General features: G+C 37.7%; 1 protein-coding gene across 2 annotated transcripts in view; it reads right to left on the reverse strand.

Moving 5' to 3' along the window:
* The window catches only part of LOC144025733 (A disintegrin and metalloproteinase with thrombospondin motifs 2-like), a 110,149-nt gene that overhangs the window by 2,982 nt on the left and 93,157 nt on the right, over positions 1-14,010 (reverse strand). Inside the window, exons 10-22 of one of the 2 annotated variants that reach the window (XM_077532048.1) lie at positions 12,726-12,755; positions 11,617-11,730; positions 10,615-10,760; positions 10,097-10,269; positions 7,405-7,538; positions 7,201-7,324; positions 6,822-6,902; positions 6,571-6,734; positions 6,333-6,489; positions 6,119-6,254; positions 4,733-4,940; positions 4,037-4,166; positions 2,911-2,997 (exon numbers count right to left, since the gene is read on the reverse strand). In XM_077532048.1, coding sequence (XP_077388174.1) covers positions 2,911-2,997; positions 4,037-4,166; positions 4,733-4,940; positions 6,119-6,254; positions 6,333-6,489; positions 6,571-6,734; positions 6,822-6,902; positions 7,201-7,324; positions 7,405-7,538; positions 10,097-10,269; positions 10,615-10,760; positions 11,617-11,730; positions 12,726-12,755 — 1,684 coding nt within the window. The remainder of the gene's footprint in view (positions 1-2,910; positions 2,998-4,036; positions 4,167-4,732; positions 4,941-6,118; positions 6,255-6,332; positions 6,490-6,570; positions 6,735-6,821; positions 6,903-7,200; positions 7,325-7,404; positions 7,539-10,096; positions 10,270-10,614; positions 10,761-11,616; positions 11,731-12,725; positions 12,756-14,010) is intronic. The other variant, XM_077532049.1, reaches the window with a different exon arrangement.

Raw genomic sequence — 14,010 nt, forward strand, 5'->3', positions numbered from 1 at the left:
CACTTCAGAAAAGCTTTGGCTGTGCTTCACTTTTTAACTTCGTTATACCATGCCAGTAAATGGAGTTGTAGATATCTAGATTAGGTACATTCAATACCACTTTTATTCAGACCATTACCAATGAGTAGTCACCGATAATTGATACATGAAGTCCTCCCCCCCCCACCCCAACCTCACCAAACAAAAACAAAAAAAACAAACAAACATTGACAGATAATTTTAACATTTTGTATTAAAATTGTATGAAGTATCAGCCCATACCAATACCTGGTATCGGTACTCGCCCCTCCCTTAAGTAGTAGTCGATTCCTAATGAGAGAAAAGGGGACACTTTTCAAAACATTTTTATTGATACAACTTTGCTGTTTGAGAATGACAGGAACTTAAACAATGAGATGTACGCCCGCCTGCTCAATATATAGATATTTTCTTTTCTTAAGAAAAATAATTCAACTGTATCGAAAGTTACAAGTTCACAGTCACTTTGGTAAAACACTTCAATACTTGGAAATCAACCAATCTGGTTATCGACCGAGAAACAAACAAACAAAAAAAAAAAAATAGTACATAAATGATATTTGCTGTCAAAATGAAATCCGTGATTTCCATGATGATGTAAAAACTGGAATGGCACGTTAAGTGTCATATGAAACATTTACAAAACATTAATACAATTTCCCTGATAAATCAAAGTGCATATAGACGCAGTGCACATAGTCCATCTGAATGTTTCTTCCACGTTAACCGAACGTTGGCCAGCCCCACGCAGCGGGCCAGTGAAGCCACAAAACAGTTACCCATAGTATAGAATATTATAGAAGATAACAGTCATGAACATTATTAAATACAGTCAACACCAATGTTATATACAGTATCGCACTGCTAGATCTGGCTTGGTCTCTTATAGTCCAACTCCAGCAGAAGGAAACCTTGGATAGCTGGCTACATAGTCACAACATAAATATGTGATCACAATACAATGAAGTGTAAAGTCTGAAGTGTTTCTGTGTCATCTTTTTTTTTTGTTTTTGTTTTTGTTTTAAGGTGTAGTATGTGTCTATACCCTAGGCCCTTTGTAAACCCTTCCCTGTTGTCAGACAATGGGTCCAACATCTCCTTGGTAGGTTTGACGGTTGGCGGGTGTGAGTTTAAGTTGGTTTGAAGCTGCCTCTATTCCAAGTGAAACTTTGAATGAGTAAACCCATCTCTTTCACAGATAAATGCCATTACATTCAATCCAAGATAAGGCATTGTTCATGTGGTTAGTGTTCATTCCAAAAAAAAGGAAAACAAAAAAAAAATGATACCACTCGTGAAATCAAAGATTATGAGGTATTTCTGTAGCTGATCGAAGGGTGGAGAAGCCCAAATGCAGACGCACACACGCATTCAGACTCACGTCCCTCATGAGTAATAATACTCGATATTTCCTCCATGCGAGACAAACGTGCACCCACTCACACGCGCACAACAAGCAAAAGATGCAAATGTGGATGACAAAAAGTGATTAAAGCAAACAAGTGAGGTGAAAATAAACTCTTAAGAAATGGAGAGGCAACTAACTGACCAAGTCCTGCATAATATACGTCTAACCCCCCACCGCAAACAACTTACCTTTATTAAAGATTCTTCTGTGTTCATGTAAAATCAATCATTTAAAAAAAAAACAAAAAACAAAAAAAAACATAACAGTCGGGATCTGAGCGATCAATAGCAGTCCAAAGGTTTGAGGCAAATAAGCTACAGCTTATTCATGGTAAAACATTATTCATATTATTGTTATTCATAGAGGATTTAGATTTATAGGTATATATATTTATATGAATACAAATATATTTATATGTATTTGTTTAAAGTCTGCAAGCACAAATAAGCTGCATTTATTGAACTTTAGTATAACAGTCAAAGAGAGGATGGCTGATGATGAGGTGAAATGGGGAGCGACCACAAGTGGTCAGACTACCCTGTTGTTTTTTTTTTTTTTTTCACTCCGTTTGTTGTTGTTTGTTTTTAAATCAGCCTTTGCTTTAAGGCTATTCACCTCACAGTTCCCTATCCCAAAACTCAACAATTGATATCACTTCCTGTCCCTGTGCTGAGTTCCTGTTAATCTTGAGAATGGAACGTGGGATGAGACGCCATTCTCATCCCCGAATGGAACCAGGATGTGAGATGAGCACTTGAGCAAAGATGTCCTCATTGTGACAAGATCACATTCACAATAAAGCTTTCGTATATATTTTTTAAAAACTTGATTTTTTTTTTTCCTCTATATAGATATTTATATACCTTTTCTGTTTATGTTCACATCTGTTTCTTCTCACAATGACAGTGCGCTATAAAAAGAAACGAGCAACTGTATCCCCCAAGTGGTAACCCATGACAACACGCAGATAGCTCGCGCAAAAACATGGCTGCCAAACGCAGGTGGAGGCCCCCCGCACGCTCTCTTTGACGCGCTCAGAAAAAAACCTGTCGGCTTTGCCACTTGGATCTCCGTCTCATTTTTTTTGTTTTTTTTTGTAGATCTTTTGAGTTTTCAACTGGCCAGCGGTTACAACGACAATGCTCCACACAGGAGATAGAGATAGCAAGAGAGACAGAGCAAGAGAGAACCAGCTTGCACACACAGGAGCCAGAGACCTCCCCCAGTCAGAGCCGTCTCAGACACGTTGCGAGAGAGGGAGAGAGACAACACCGGCCCCGCCCACTCCCCCTAAAAGAGAAGCAAAAGCTTTGCCGCTCGCTCTTGGATGCGGCCACAGGCACAGGACGTAGGGGAGGGGGCGCTTCAGGGGGCCAGCCGGGGGCGGCCTTGCTGAGACAGGAGGACAGAGATGGGGAGAGCCCAGCGGAAAACAGACATGCCGCCGTGGAGGCCCGGCTGGGAGCTATAGAGGGAGGTTTTACGTGAGGAGCTCTTGTGGTAGTTGGAGCTGGGGCGGGACAGCCACTGGATCAGGATGTTGCCGTTCTTGTTCAGGTCTGACGGGCCCTCTGTCATAGAAAGGAGGAGATCGTGTGAAGCAAGTGTGTCATGTTTATCAACCAAATCCAAGTTAAACCGATAGGACAATGAAGCCTAAGTGTTATCCTATGACATCATTAGTAAACAAACCCTAACAACCCTAAAATGCTATTTTAGATATGGACAAAATATGTGTGAAATAGATGCTTTTAATATCTTTCATTTTTGTTAATACATTTCTCGATGTATAAAAGATCCATTCAAGGGTGGCACATAACTGTTGAACAAGAAAACATTCGTTGCAAGGACTTTTTTGTGCATTTTTTCAGCAAAAGTCACTCAAAATTGTACTCAGTGTAAACTAGTATATCTGCCATCTATTGATAATATTACAACTTAAAAACTACACCCGACCCCGACATATTCGCAGTTCATCACCCACAGATTTGCATATTTGAGGATTTTTCCACCCCCTTGTTTTTAGTTTTCAATATTTTTACACGTTTTGTATTTTAATAGTTTTTTGTCTGGGGTTTCCTTCCTCATTTCCTTCTGTTTTTTTGTGGAAAATGTATATTGCATACTCATCTATGTTTTTTGAAGATTTTTTTTCGGTTTGCAAAAAAAAAAAAAAAAAAAAAAAATTATGTATTTATTTATTTATTATTATTGTTATTATTATTATTATTTATTTTATTATTGTATTTTCTTAATTTTTAATCAAGGGTCCACTCTGAGTGTCGACAGTTGCCCATCCCTGGCTTAATTAAAAAAAAGTATTTTTTTTGTTTGTTTTTGTTTTAGTGATGGACAAATGAAGCTTCATGAAGCACTTGTGATATATTTTGACTCCTCTAGAAGGCACTCTTGGGAAATCAATTTGTAGTGGAAATGTAATCCTTTTCCAATGCATCTTTAAACCAAGAGTCCCATCAAGAAGAGTCAAAATATATCGCAAGTGCTTCATGAAGCTTCATTTTCCCATCCCTAGATTTTATGCTTGTGTGGTGGTCTCATAAAGCTAATGCAACTGGAGTTCTGAGGGATGTATATTTTCTTGCTACTCACTCGGACATGGATTCATCCGGCACATTTTGATGGTGTCGGGCTTGCTGTCCAGACACAAGCCGATGGTGTTGTCTCTGGTGTGGCACACAGCTTGCCTCTGCTGAGTCCCGTTACCGCAGGTCACTGAGCACTGCAGGCACAAATTGAGAAATGTCCGTGAGCTGAAGTGCCCTTGAGCAACATACTCATTCCTCGGTTGCTGTTAATCCGCTATACAGTACAAATGAATGCCCATTGAACATTTGAATAAGCAATATTGTACACTGAAAGATTCCTTATTAACTCACTTGCTCCCAAAAACGTATTAATACTTTTTTTTTTTTTTTTTTTTTTTTAAGTGTCCGAAAGACGTTTTTTATGTTGTTGTTTTTTCATGCTAGAGCATACAGAAGGCTTTGATGCAGGTTGAAGCAATGGTAGTTATTACAAAAACACCCAGTAGGTGGCATCAGAGTATAAGAGATTAAGCAAGTTGATTTCCTCACAGCTCTAAACAAATTTGTGAATAATGGTGAAACTTTTTTTTTCCTGATGAAAGAATTGACTCAAATCTTTCTTTTGGTAGGTTCCATGGTTTTATAGCAATAGAAAACAAAATTCTGTGGGCCTTGCAAAAATCTAGTAAAACAGGCGGGAGCGAAGGGTTGCTTCAGTGAAAATGGCTGGGAGTGAATGAGTTAATATTTGCGATCATACCTGGGACCATGGTCCCACCCTCCACTGGGTTGGACAGGCGTGTCGGTTGCAAGACCTGCGGGTCTCCGGGCGGTCGTCGTTGCAATATTTATTATGGATGGGTCTGGTGGTGTTGTCGTCCGACGGTTGGACACAGCTGACCAAGCGGACTTGCATCCCGGTTTTTCCACATGGCTTGCTGCAGTTCTGCCATTCACCTGTCACCCAACTGAGGTGAGAAACGCGAGTTTTAAGGTCATGTGGATTGAAAATGGAAACATTTAGGAATGTCCGTAATGCTCTTGTGGTAAATGTTTTCATAATTGGAATTGTGTATAGCACTAAAAAGAGAACCAGTTTTTCCAGAGTATATGGATCATGTAGTATGGGAGTGTAGGCTACATAATGAGAACATTATTAATATTATAGCAATATAATGTATAGAATTGGGTACTACGGTAAAGTCTGGTATTGCATCATGTAGGCTAGTGAAACATTGACCCCACCATCGCGGATTCTGAATTTGTAATCTTGCTATTTCTCTGATTTGTTTTTTTTTTTTCATACAGATAACTGCCTCGTTTAGTTGAGGTGCATTTCCACTATTGGCTACTAGATGTCGGCATACTACTGTAATTATGTTTGACATAGGCTGTGTCCAAATGTGTACACTACTGCCTATATATAGTGCATTAAGGAGTTAGGCCATTTTGAAGGGGTGTCCGAATGTCCAAAATGAAAAAATCTGGTGCACACAAAATTACCCACAATGAACTTTAAAAAGTAGTGAGGATCAATGGCCGCTCGACAGGTTAATATAGGCCACAATGGCACAAGCGCGAATATCAAAGCAATATAGTAACTATGCACCACAGAAATAATTTTATTTAATTTAAAATATGTACAATAAAGAACTTAAATAAAATTTACATAGTGAACATTTGGACACAGACACTGTCCATTTGGGAAAAAAAAGAAAGAGTGAAAACATTATTTAGTTCTTGCTGAAAGGTGAATATGAAATCCTCTTTAATCCTGCTTTTTACGCTTACAGAAAGGAAAATATCCAAAAGAAAGATTTGTTTACTGCAAACTGTAAAAGACAAGATTGGAGGTTCTGCAAGAGTGTGTCTGTGTCACCAAATGGTTTATGTTTTTAAAGATTATGTTTTTATTAAAAGGACGTATTTTATGTATTTAGGGTACTAGTCGTAGTATTAATGTGTTACAGTATGTTTGAGTTTATTTATGTGCACTTAGCTGCGCCTGTTTTTTCTCCTCAAAAGTTTAGTTGAGTAAGAAAGAACTGCAGTTAAGTATTGTGTCGAATGTCATTGTGCAGTTGTCTCCTGTTATACAGCACAGCCCAGTATAGTGGTATAATGTAGTGTGCAGTATTATGCTTACATAGGTGGAGGGCAGGGCTTCTGGTTGCAATCTTGGATGTCTCCTCGAGGTTTCATGTTGGACTTGTTACAGAAGCTCTTGTGGACCATCTTACTGTCCACTTTCCTTCTGCAGCCGTATCGCAGGTATCGTTTGCCTACACAACCAAAAAATACGATCACGTGGAGAAGGGGCAGAATTGTGCAAGACAGGTAGCAGCCTTTTGTCTTTGTACCTCCACCACACGGCTTGGAGCAGTAGGACCATCTCTTAGGGGCCCACTCATAGGCGCTGTCCTCCACCAGAATGTTGTTTTGGATGGCATAATCGCTGTCCATGTTCATCATGTACTTATAGGACAAATTCACATCCTCATCACCGTGTAATTTCACCTAGGGAGTCACATACATTTATTTTTGACATGTATACATTAAAAAAAAATCATTCAGATGATAACAGTTGTTGATATATACCATGATCAGAATTCCATGTCTGAGGGGGCCTGTAGTCTGGATTGTCTCCTTGTCTTTGTCATTTTCATATTCCCACTCTATCCCCTTTTCTATGACCGATCTGGATTGAGGGTATTCATCTTCCCCATTTATAAAAAACAGTCCTGAAGCCACATTTTTCACAGCTGGCAAAAAAAACAACAACACAAATGAGAGCAATTACACCGGTGAAAAGTGACATGCATGCTCGTAGGGAAGTGTATCGTCAATACCAAAAGTGTGCAAGGTAGATTTCAGCTCTTGGATCAGCAAGTGTCGCGCACCTCTGGGAATTTCAAGAACTTTGAGGAAACCTGAAATGATTTTGAGGCAGTTCATTAAAGTGCATTTGAACTCTCGCATGAAATCTGGTTGTTTTAGTCACCACTATTCTCAAATTTATTCTCGCAAACTTCCCTTTTTTTTTTTAAACATTGTTTCTTCAGAAGACTCATCTCCTTCAATTAATCAATCTCAAAAAGTGAGCAATCATGCAACTGCTGTATATGAGAACAGTGTCAGTGTCGCTATTAGTCCACTAGAGGGCGACCTTTAGCTGAATATGGTTCAATCCAGAGAAACGAGTCCAAAACAGTTTCTGTGAGCATCTACCTTGCTTCTTGACAGTACGTGTGATTGTATCCTTGAATGTTTTGCAGGTGGAGCTGTCCCCGCCGCACACGCCGCACTTGTCGTCCTGCTTCGAGGAGCCCACCACACCGTCGCAGCCCACTTTCTGCTCAGGAGGACACCGACTAGGTTGAGCACAAATTTGAACGTGAGCGCATGAAGTTTTCCTCCTTTCTCCTCACTCACCTCGCACTCGCCGCGCACACACACGCTGTGCGGGTCCTTGTATGAGCAACGCGTGCCGTCCTGGACCATCCGCTGCATGAAGACCACATCCTGCGTCTCCTTGGCCTGGCAGTGCAGATGGCAGCGTTTGTTTGCTGCGGGAGGGAGAATGTAACGCGTTACAAATTGTCATCCTGAATGAGCTTCAGACGAGTCAGCGTCGTTACGTTTCATTGATAACTGCGTGTGAGTCACATCGCGCTACCTCCAAGGACGAAACCTGGCAGTACATCTTATAAGGATCAGCATGACTCCTTCATTGTGTTTAGTACACATAATGGAGAGACCTTTGGCAGTAAGAGTGTGTCAGAAACAAGTGTGCAATTGTTGCACAATACAGTATGTGGTGGAAACAGAATGAAGTCAAGCTGTGCTCTGAAAGCACTTAAAAAAAAATGCCTGTTGATATTGACGCTTTCTTAAAATAATCACCTAAGTCGTTTTTTTCCCCTGATTTTTCACAGAGTAAATTCTGTAGAGTAAATTTGACTATATAACATTCTTCCATGCTCAAGGTGTGAATAAAAAAAAATAAAAAAAAATAAAAATCGATTCAGCCGATTATTGAATCGATTCGAGAATCGCGCGATGTAGTATCGCGATATATCGCCGAATCGATTTTTTTTAACACCCCTAGTAAGTGATCAATAAGATTACAACAATAATGCAAACAAACCTGTGGCTTTATCACTTCAACTTTTCATGATTCATGAAACAATCATATGTAAACATGTGACCAGCAGATCTTCAGCAGTGAAATTTTGTAGACACTATATATTTATATAATATATATTTTCTTTTATTTTCTGTATTGCAAAGTCATCTAAATATTTTTTTAAATAGTTATACTGCAAAGTAAGATCACAGTCACATTAGATATCAGTGCTTGTTGGCGGGATTCGGAGGAGCACAAAAGCTGGATATTCGATCGCCCTTTGGCTCCAGACAAGTTCACATGCAGTCTTTCTGTTGGCCCGGGGAAAAGTGAGTCAATCGTTTCCTAATAAAATCCAAGTTCACGGTGGACTATCATTCCTCTCTGTTTCTCGAGATGACAAGCCATGAATGGAATTCAGCTGAGATGCAGAAGAAGCAATTTGACACTTGAGAGCCTTGCTACAAGAAAAGGCATTTCGACTATGGCTGAACGATTATAGGAAATATTCTAATTGCAATTTTTGTGAATTGCGATATCATATGTGATTTTTTTTTTTTTTAATGGTCCTTTTCAATGATTTTTTCTACCCAAAAAAAAGTTAATTATAATAAACACTACCATGTATATTATAGATTACAGGATTTTAAGATAAAGGCAAATGAAGCCTTAATATTATTTTCTACTACAATTACAGTTAAAATGTACCACTTCAACACATCCAACTTCATGTTGCATGAAACATGACATGTAAGAACTGCGATTTAATTGCAAACGCAATGAATCATTCGGCCCTAATTTCGACATAAAGAAGAGAGAACAACTAGTTACCAAAAGAGGGTGCTTTGATATAACGGCTCAACTCGTCTGCAGATGACAATGAAAATACCTGTTAGGAGGGCTGTGACTCCTCCATTTAATAGGGATGTAACGATAAGTGGGATATCGTGATATTAAAACTGCCACAATATCGCCATCGTCATGTTCACAATATTTAAATGCAACACATCTGTTAAAATCCATTTGTGCAGTTCTAGCAACCTCTGGTGGCTAGTTTTTTTTAGTGCAATTTAATTTTCATTAAGGATGTTTTGGCCCTTCTATGCTGAAAATCTACACTAATTGTCAGATCAGGGAGATAAAGTCAGCATGTGCAGAAACTCAATGTATGCATGCATTAACAACATGACATGAAAATAATAATAATAATAATAATAATAATAATAATAATAATAATAATAATAATAATAATTATTATTATTATTATTATAATAATAATAATAATTATTATTATTATTATAATAATAACATAACATTGCTGTTACATACAAAAGCACAATATTGTGCTTTTTTTTTTTTTTAAATATGAGCTCATTTTTTTTTACAATATTGTGACCTTTTTTTTTTAACACATTCATTGCCAGACCAGCAAAAAAAATGCATCATTTGACGTCTTTTTCCGTCAATGGCAGTGAATGAGTTAAATGTCGCCAACCTGCCCACAATATTGTAATAATTATCATATCGTGAGCTTCATATCGTGATAATATCGTATCGTGACGTTTGGATATCGTTACATCCCTACCATTTAAACACTTTCTAAATAACGCAGCTATTTGTCATGCATGTACTGTGTCCCTCTGCAGCAAGTGATAGTAGCGACATGGAAGCAGAAACAGGTGCAGGAGGAAAGGGTCGGCCAAGGTCGAATGACATCAGGGAATGTGGCGGAGAGAGAGAAGAGAGAGAGAGTTTTTAAAGAGCTTTCCAAAGACACTGCATGTTTTTATGAGAGGGTGTAGTCATACCTCAGAGCTTTACTCAATCACGGCCAGATGTGGATGACCATATCGGAACATAACATTTATATAACCATCTAACAACCGCATTCAAAAATGATGTGTTAAGTCCGCTCTTTTTGTTGGATTTTGTTTAACAGTGCATCATCGCTTCTTGACCACATGACTTCATCTCGTGAGGATGCGTGTGAATATTCACCCTCTGGGTGTTCGTAGGGCAGCCACTGCTTATTGCTGGGTTGTTCGAAACGCGGGTCCCAAGCGTGGCATTGCTCCGCTCGCGTGTCGCTGTAGATGTCCTCGCACTCGTTGGTGTTGCACATCTGGAACTGGTACGTCGCCCCCACGCAGGTGCGGCCTCGGTTGGCTGGTCTGGTGGAAGGTCACATGATCTGAGATTGCTTTCGTTCAATGGTTTGGGATGTGAAGTGTTATCAGTGTAGTTGATGCATTTTCTCTTGAAAAGTTTTGTAGGTCTTTTGAGGAAATTTTCTCACACAAAACCTTAAAGCAACACAACACGCATGAATAATTTTCCACTATTGGATTCGGCATTGTGTACAAAGAATAAAAGTGCAAATATCTTTGGCATCTTATTCCCTGAATTTGATTTTAAACTGATTAAGTGTCCGAATTCGAAATCCAACTTTTGATAACCGTGTAGTCAAGCTTAGTTTTTCCACAAAGATATCATCACAAGACGATTTACTTCCATACCTTGGATTGTCACAGTCGCGTGTGCGAAATTGAACTCCACCACCACATGTGCGCGAGCACTGTCCAAATTCACTCCAGGAACCCCAGTTTCCATCTTGCTTGTAGATGTCAGCTGTCAGCCAGACGCAGTGACCTTTAAAACAATGCTGCAACACCAAAACATGCGCTCAGTGACGGGCACGTTTTGTCTTCATCAGAACACACGTGATATGGAGGACCAGAACTGCCAAAATTAAAAATAAATACATGAATAAATAAAATAAATGACTAAAGGTGAAAATAAAAATGAATGTCAAAAATATAAGTAAAAAACTCAATAGAAAAATTTATATAAATGGAAATTTAAAAAAAAACTATATATACATTATCTCCATCAATTTCTATATTAGAAAAAGTAAAAATAAATATAAAAATAAAAAACAAGATTAAAAAAATAAAAACAAATATACAACATATAAAAAAAAAAAAAAATCAATCAATAAATCAATCAATCAATAAAAACGCTTTGCTCTCACATTTATTTTTGGTCCAGCACCAAAAACACACTTGATATGGAGGACCAAAACTGCCAACATTAAAAAATAAATAAATGAATAAATAAAATAAATGATGAAAAGTGAAAATAAAAACAGATGTAAAAATATAATACAAAAACTAAACATATCCATAAATAAATAAATAAAAGTAAAAATAAATAAATAAAAAACAACATAAAAAATTTAAAATAAATATCGAAATAATATAAAAATATATATAAATAGAATAATCAATCAATGAATCAATCAGTCAATAAAAACGTCTGCTCTCACATTTATTTCCTTTTTTATTTATTTTTTGTATTTAATTTTTGAATTATATTTTTTATATCCTTTTTTATTTTTGCTTTTAGTCATTTATTTATTTATTTACTTACTAATTTATCTTTAATTTTTACAGTTTTGGTCCTCCATAACGTGACAGCAAGTTGATTGGGAACGCGGTTTCTAGAAAGTTCCTCATTACCTTCCCATTTCCACACGTAGTGCCATCAATGGGCGGCCCTTTCTTGGTCTTGCAGAAGAAGGGATTTTCTGGGTGGCTGCACCACAGCTGCTTGCATGGGTCGAAGGTGCGATACTGCAGAGGACAAAGAGATTCTTTTGCTTAGAATTCATTTGCTACAATTTGCGGTGAGCATTTGGAACGGAGCGGAACACGTGAAGAATAATCAGCACAAAAACAACAACAGTAACCCTGCACTGTCACTTCACTTCACTGCACTGAGAAACATACAGCCAATCATGCAAACGAAGCCAAAGGATGCACGAGAGACGGACGGGACTCTCTGAATGAAACAGCCTGTGCTTAAAGTCGCAAGGGAGGTCAGAGGGCAAACGAGTCAAAAGTGGCCTTGGACACAAAGAACAGGAACTGATTTCCCCTCGTTGTCTGATGTAAACACCACAAATGTGTCTACAGACCATGTGTCTGAGGGGCCATGCCCCCTACCTCCTCGACACTACTCACCATGACCCAGAGGGACCCGCAGGTCAGATGGTGAGTCACATTTAATGTCCAGACTGTGGTAGATAATCATCAGTGACGTCAGGCTGGAGGATCCTAAAAGCTGAAGTGAAACATGGAAACACTGCCTCTGTTCTGGCTCAGTCCTCGTCCCATTTAACGGGAAAGACATCTTTCAAACATTTTCCACTCGTTTATAGAGTGAGCCAGTAAAAGGAGGTTCTTCCCGCTAGTACTGTGAGGATTGAAAGGATTTTTGTGTGTGTGGTTCACTTTATAGACTAGTTCTTAACCTTGGTTTGATTGAACCCCAGGTGTTCGGTGGCGGTCAAGACACACGCCCGACTCATATGATTCATAATCAGTACCTCCAACAAGGTTAAGCGCCCCCATAAAACCAGCGAGGTTTGTAGTTATTTGCCAGGCATTTTAGAATCCTGCAGGCCAAAGTCCCCAAAATGACAATGGGTGGAACAGAGACAAAATACAATTGCAACAAAACAAAAGAACGGAGCAACATTTACAAACTTTTAGAAGACATATAAATAAAATGAAATCAACAACAACACGAAGAGCCAAATGTCCTCGGGACGATGGGGTTACCTTACCTGCGTTCCTGAAAGGCCTGCCTTTTGTAGCTGAAGGGAATGAGTTTGACAAGAGAATAGAGCGTAATCTAGCAACGTGTGCAAAAGCTCCAGAACAAACCCTTTGTCAATCAAGCAAGCGTCCCAGAAGAGTGAGCGGCGTGTTGCAAGATGAAGCTCATTTAGCATTTACAAAAAAACAAAAACATTTCGAGATGGCTTCACGTTCATCCACTGCGCTGACAGACTAACTATTGTATTGGAATATGAATTATTGATTATAATTTGGATTAAAAAAAAAAGAATAGAGAGCTATCAAAACCGATTTACCTGCTTTCAAGCAAGATATCAATCCAACCAGTGGCCGGGAGAGCAAAGAAGAGGACATCAGAAGAATTGAATAAGTGTGTACTGCATATGTGAGCCTCATTCGACTGCAATGTACAGTGATCCCCCGTTTATCGCGGGCGACACGTTCCAGACCAGATATAAAGAATTAGGACTACTTGATTATGGAAAAAGTAATCAAATGATTATTTATTTTGTGGTACAAAACAAGAAAATGTTTAAGCATTTAAAAATATTAAGACCATTTAAATATTTATTTATTTATTTATTGCAAAAACTTGTGCACTGCGCAGTAAGACAATAATTTATTTTTTGGTGCAAAACGAGAAAATGGTTGCACATTTAAAAATATTAAGACCAATTAAAAAAAATAGAAACAGTATAATTATTTAAGTTACTTTCGGACCAAACAGAATTTGTAATTATATATATTTATAATAATATATATTTATGTATTTAATTATGTTGGCAAAAACATAATTAAAGGTGGAGTGCAGCATGTGCACTGTGCAGTAAGACGATCATTTATTATTATTTTTTCGTACAAAACAAGAACGTTTAAACATAAAAAACAAATAAAAAATATTAAGAAAAATACAATTCTTTGAAACACTATAATTATGCAAGTTCCTTTTGGATCAAACAAAATTTATTGAATTCGTTATTTTAAAATATATAAAAAAAAGTGCAAATGTATAAATTTTAAAAATTCAAAAATTATAATATATATAATAATCTTTTTTTTTACGATTATGCTGATTTTGTAATTGTGGAGTGTAGAATTAAAATTGTAATTGCATTTTGATTAATTGCACAGCCCTATAAAGAACAGGTTTCACTTATGTGTAAAAAAAAAAAAAAAAAAAAAAAAAAAAAAAACAACAACACACACACACTTTTAAAAGACATTGTAAACATATCTGAACACACACAAAAAACCCAAAAAAAAACAATTTTG

Source organism: Festucalex cinctus, chromosome 9 (genome assembly GCF_051991245.1).
Source record: "Festucalex cinctus isolate MCC-2025b chromosome 9, RoL_Fcin_1.0, whole genome shotgun sequence".
NCBI lineage: Eukaryota > Metazoa > Chordata > Actinopteri > Syngnathiformes > Syngnathidae > Festucalex > Festucalex cinctus.